General features: G+C 25.8%; 1 protein-coding gene across 1 annotated transcript; it reads right to left on the bottom strand.

Annotated features, from left to right (window-relative positions):
• Positions 1-2,461: 2,461 nt before the first annotated feature.
• LOC145833561 (homeobox protein six1-like) lies at positions 2,462-5,118 on the bottom strand. Its single transcript, XM_082940729.1, has 3 exons — positions 4,987-5,118; positions 3,600-3,797; positions 2,462-2,602 (listed from the first exon to the last, which is right to left on the bottom strand). The coding sequence occupies exons 1-3, from the start codon at positions 5,116-5,118 to the stop codon at positions 2,462-2,464; spliced, it is 471 nt and encodes a 156-aa protein (XP_082796855.1).
• Between the last annotated feature and the right edge of the window lie 1,461 nt (positions 5,119-6,579).

The following is a 6,579-nucleotide window of genomic DNA, read 5'->3' as shown; positions in this document are numbered from 1 at the left end:
TAGTTATCTTATTTAAAGAATTATTTACATTGTCTTTGTTAAAAGGTAAACAAAAATGTTAAAATGTTCTTAATAAATTATTTCCCCTAACATAAAGTTTTTATTTTGCATGATTTACAGCACTATAACTTTGATTGAAACGAATTATAAACAGTCTATGCTTATTTCATCTATTTAAACTTATCAAAACTTTAGAAAGTTAAACACATTTTATCTGTTATAAAAAAATTTATTAAAATTATCGATTTTTTTTGTTCTAACTGTATAAATTGCTACATGCAATACTTTTGTTAGTTATTTTTGTTTAATTTTTTACTAAAAATAATGTAACTTTACATTTGACTACAAGTTTATATTTTATTAAAAATTTTGATAAAGCTCTACTTATTTTATGTTTTGATTAAAACTTCAAGTCAAACTAAAGACCGAATTTTCAAAAGAAGTATATACCACAAAAGTTCATCTTAAAATACATTTGTTTAAACTTAGATCGAAACTGTTGGCACAGATTCATTGAAACTTCATTGCAAACATTTTGATACACTTAACCAAAAGTTTACTCATTTATAACAGGCGAAACAAAGCTAATAGAGATCTACCATATCACAGAATACTTCCCTGTTTCTAGTTCCCCATCAGACCAACACATTGACACCTCATTCAAACTTCCTTGACTCTTTCAACAAGTATTGCCTTTCCCGAACAGTTCAAAGGTAATCAATTTGACGCAAATTGGTCTCATGAAAGAATTCACGGAAGTTTTTACCCCGGACCAGGTTACAATGGGTACTAAAACATACTTTATTTAAATTGTTAAAAGTTGAACTGTTGTTGAATCATAAACAACATATTTGTACACATTTTATAAAGTATTGGGTAATTTCTACTAAATTTTAAAACGGTTTTCACATTTTTAGAGACATTCGTATCATATTTTATTTGTTTTGAAAATTAAAATAATTATTTAGTTGTATCAACTTTGGGTTTCTTTTAAAATTAAAGTAATCTTATTTACTAATGATTTTCTTTTTGTTTAAGCTTTGTTATACCTTTCGAAAATTGAAACCAGGATTTATTATTAATAAACATGTTTTCTTAATTACAATCAATGTCATTTTAGTTAAAATCTGTACTACTAAAAAGCTAAAATTTATTTTCAAAACTGAATTATGTTTAACATTATCTTTAAACGTAAAAAGAAAGTCAAACGTTGAAGATAATTTACGTTTAAAATATAATACTTTTCAAGGTTAAAATTTTGGCAGCTATTTTGTAATAAATTATGTAAAAGTTAATGAATAACTACTATATTAATAAAAAAGTTTTTTAAAAGTATTACACTACTATTTTTTCCATTTGCGTTTGTGATTGCAAATAGAGTGTATACTCAAAAAACTTTTCATAAATAACGTTAAAGAATCTTTAGAGTACTCTTAATTTGAGTAAAACCTAATTGCTGTCACAACTAAAGCTCTTTCCACTTTGTAAAATTTTTGTGTAATTAAGACTATATTTTAGTATATGAACTTATTAACTGGAAATTGTTACAGAACACGTAGTAACCGAGTCGTTGAGAAAAAAAATACTTGTTCATTTAGTAGAAATTCTACTGACAAACTTGAATGATCTGACCAAATTTATTTGAACTTAAAATATTTTTACTGTATTTCACGTGCTAGAGTATTTATTCAATACTGACAATAGAAGGTGATACTTTCATTGTATGATACTTTTGCTTTTCCTTTAGTTAGAAAATAAAGCTTTTCGAAGTAAAACTTTTTAAACATGGAGTCAATCATGTTCAAAAGATGTTAATAATGTGTACTCCAAGTCATTGTCTAATCCTAACAAGGACAAATGAATATGAAACAAGGGCATAGAAAAGTTGTCAAGTAGAAATTCCACTTGGCCAAGTATAAACTTAATTTAAAGTAGAGCCTTTTATTTTAATTTTCTTAAGGTCTAATGTTTTAAATATGTATCACATGTTTCCTTCAGTTCCACGATTTAGACACACTTGATCTAAATACGACTTATACTACCTTATAGCATATAAAACAGTTGTGTTTTATAAGCTCAAACTATAGCAATTGAGCTGTCATACACCACTATTTAATGCCTCCCATACAAATTTTCAAGTAGTTGTAATTTTTAAAGATAAAGCAAGTTATAGAAATTTTAAAATATAACATTAAATTTTATTTACTTTCAAATGAGTTTTTCATTTTAATATTAACTCTTTGTACTTTTACATAACTCAAAAATGATACAATAAACTGTCTATAACCAATTTATGCTAGTTATTTTGTTGGTTTCATGGTGATCATAAGTATTTCGCTGACTTTTAAATTATAAAGCCTAATAATTTCTAGGCAAAGTTTTAAATACTAAGAAAAAAACTAAACAAAACTACAACATAAAACATGACAATACAGTTTATTCAATTTCAGTTTGAAAAAGTTCAATCCGTCTTTCCTCTGCTGATGGTTGTTGGGAATTCTGTCCGTCCTCTGATTTTTTCTTCCTCAGCTTCTTCTAAAGGTTGACCTCCGATTTCCTCAGCCTCCTTGCATTTGGCTTCTAAATATAATTGCTGCATCATCTGCAGATATTTGTTTGGTTAGTTTAGATAATTTTTGAGTAGAAAAAACAACAAAATTGATCACTTAAACACATTGTTGATCTTTTGACGTGTAAATACGGGAAAAAGGAACTGAAATAAAATTATTACGAACTATACTTCTTACGATTTTTACATAAAATGTAAATTTTACTATATAATGACAGGCTTGTTATAAAACTAAATTTTAAAGCTTATGAGAAAGTTCTTAGAAATATAAAATATATTATTAGTTTAGTTCTTTTGTCCTGTAAAAGGACCTAAAATGTCCCTAAAACTTTACTTTGATACACAAACTTTGCATCAATCAAAATTATAAGTCGTATACTTTTACAATGGTCTTTAGGGTGTTCACCCATGCACACTAGTGTGCACAAAGTTTATTTTAAAGTTAACAAGAATTTTAGGAAACTCATTTTGAAACTCTCACTAGAAATTCTTGAGTTTATAATGAAAAGAAAAAATTAAAGTTATTAGGAACATTTGAAGGAAGATTTTAAACTTGAACAAGATATTCCAGCCAATTTTTGAAATTAATTGCTACACTTTTGGCTATTTTTCAGCTTTGGGTACACTTATCTTTTTTAATTCTATTTAGTATGCACATGATTCGATTACTATAAAGACCACTGTACTATTGCGCTCTTATTTATCATTGATAGTAGAAATTTAAAGTTATTAAGTGAAATATACACAATATAAAAAAACATCAAGCTTGCTACATATGAAAAAGATGTTTAAATTAAAATATGAACAATAATCAGTTTGCTTTTTAAATTTTTAGTAAAGGGTAGTTTGTGATAACTTTTTTTAGACTATTATTAAAATAAGTAATTTACAATTTAAACAAAAATAGAATTGAAAATATTAAACTATAAAAGTAACTTTTTTAACTCATATATGACTAAAAAAAAATATTTAACTATTTTAGATGTAGTAAAAATGTTTTCGTAATGGTTTTAAATTAACAAAAACTTACTCCATAATTTTTCCAACTGAATTGATGACCTTCTGAAACTTCAAAAACCTTCTTAAAGTCGTTTCTGAAGAAGGCTGCTAACGCTTTACCCACATGAAATTCATCTAACTCTGATCTGAAGTGTTCAGGAACGTTGTCGAAGAACCTGAACTTGCTTCGTGATTTCTCTCTGAGTAGGCATTTGCTCATACACTCGATCTTAACGTGCAAACTTTATAAATTAGATGGTTGTAGTATTACATAGAAAATTTTTAATTACTTTTGGTGTTATATAGGCTTTTTGTTGATATATGCGAATGAAAGACTTGACATTTTTTAAGGACAAATTATAACAAAGAAAATTTCTTAAATTTCTAAAATTTTGTATTTTTTTTTTTAATTTTTACCAACGATATTTAACCTAGGAAACTTTACTCCTAGGGGTAAATTCTCTTGTTCATGTAAACTTTTTTTATTATAGTTTATGTAAATTAATATTTACTATTTGTCTTTTTAGTTTATAAGTTAGTATCTAACAATAAGTCTTCTTAAGGTATATAAATCCTACAATTTTTACGATTTTTTATATTTGTTATGCTTAAAGTTCAAAAAATCTACTTTTCTACCTCTAAATTAAACATTTTTTATATATTGGGTGTAAATTTAGTTCTGGCCTTCCAAAGTTAGGTAAACCTTGTAAAAAAAGATTAAGAAAGCTTTTGTATTTGCTTTACACAATGAGAGGAAGGAGATACAATGAGTATCAAGTTTGGATTTTTTAACATTCAAAATAATTATTTTTTAGCAATACAATCAAATTCTTTTTTTTTATTGCATTAAAAATTTGGAAAAATCTTAAAAATATTTCGAAGTTGTTCTTAGTTTTAAATCGTTCTTGAAAAATGTCAGATCTCCATATACACAAATGAACAATAAAAACTTATATAACACCAAAAATTAAGTAAAACAAAATAAGTTCTGTGCTATTTTAACAATCGTTTACTTAGCAAATGATATTGTTTAATTAATTTTGAGTGGTACTCTATCTATGAAATACTTTACTTAACTTATGTTTAATTTAACATTTACAATGATTAATTTATACAATATACGATTAACGATCTATGATTAATGCACTATGATAACTAAAATATTTTTATCAATTGTAACTTTTAAAAATTTATTAACCAGACATAAAATTAAGACTTTACTTTTAAGTCTGTTAAGTATATAAAAATAATAAAAACTAAAACATGTCCATTACCTTTACGATATATATAATAATTAAAGCTAAACTTGTTTAAAACTATAAGCTAAGTAGTTTTATTCATCAGTAAGTCTTTATAAACCTTAATATTAACCAAAATAAATTAAGTGTTATTTTTACAATAGTTAATATTAAACTGACTTGGGATTTAGTGAGTTCGAAATTATAAATCTGAAACTTTTCTTCTCTTACTTCTACATGAACTTGATTATGGTATCTAGCTGTCTGCAGTCCACCAAAGTCATTCGTCATTTTGCTACCGTCGGGGCTCATGTTTTAGATATATAAAATGATACTAAGGATGTTAAAATTATTAAACACTTGTGTTTGTTGAGTGACAATTAGATTTAAACAGTTTGTGAAAAAAGGGACAAACTAGGATTTAAGAAATTAATTTTATGTAAAAATCATGACCACTAACAAAAATAAACCAGCTATTTGAATTAACTAAACTGTTTTGCATATTGGAACAGCTGATAAAAATTAAAATTATCATCAAACTGCAATATCAAAAATTAATTAGCTGCATAACAGTCATTTTAATTTACAATACAGATTTCTTTTAATAAAAAAAAAGTTTTATTATAGTTAACTATTTGTACTATTAAGGTCAAAAAAAACAAATACTAATATCAATGAAAGACATCTCTATAAATCTTATTTAAAATACTTCTAAAATTTTGAAAGTCTTATAGATACTGAACTTTTAAGTTTCAGTATCTAAAGCAGTTTTTGGCAAAACTTTTACAACAGCATATTTTTGTATAACTAAGAAACACACGAATGACTATTAACTTACTAAAACAGTAGATTTTAGAATTTTTTTTTATGAATGTAACATATTTATAACTTAAAAATATTAACATTGTTTGATTTAGACATTTTTAAAACATTGATCAAAAAAAAATGTTCTACTTATCAAACTCTATTCTAAAATATAACAACTTTTCTGCAAAATACTGTCCAATGATGCACATTTAGAGCCGCACTGGCTGAGTGACCAAATGATTTTTTTGCGTGTTAGCCGCCATTTATATAAAACATAAAAAAAATGGCACTTCCTGGTTCAATTTACAAAAAAACCGGTTATCTTATATTAAAACCGGCAGACTTCTATTACAAAATTTACAGCTAAAACAAACCGTATTTCAATCTAAACAAAGTTTGTGTATTGCTTTTTTTCAGACTCATAATTTTAACTAAGAAATATAAAACATATTTTTTTTTGCCTCTGAACAACTTTTTAATATCAACTGAATGTAAAATAAGTATGTTAGTGTTTAGTAATGTGATATAGTATAATGATCTTTAAACCTAATCTTAGATTAGGCAAGTTTAAATTTATATACTTTTTTAAACACATAAAGAAGAAAACACATTCACAGTTGTATAAGCAAGTGAGTACTTTAAGTTAAACAGTGAAAAATTAAAATTATAAATAAATTAGGGATTGGATCCGGTAAAATGTGCCTTTTAAATCTGTAAACCAGTCCTTGTTTCATAAAGGTAATAAAAGTTTACCGTAAAATGTTTAGAGATGGATCGAGCTTTTCAAACGTGCGAAACGATACCATTGAAAGAAGAAATCTGTCGAGAAAGCACAAATCACAAACGACTCTCAATGATGCAAAGGTTGCATTGTTACTTAAAGACTTTTAATAATAACTTGTACTAAGTCTTACTTGTCCAGTGGTTTGAGTAAAACGTAATACGCTAATGTATTTTGGGCACCAG

Source organism: Thalia democratica, chromosome 4 (assembly GCF_965202585.1).
Source record: "Thalia democratica chromosome 4, ktThaDemo2.hap1.1, whole genome shotgun sequence".
Classification (NCBI taxonomy): Eukaryota; Metazoa; Chordata; class Thaliacea; order Salpida; family Salpidae; genus Thalia; species Thalia democratica.
Note: the sequence above shows the minus strand (reverse complement) of the source record. Positions and strands in the feature narration are given on the sequence as shown.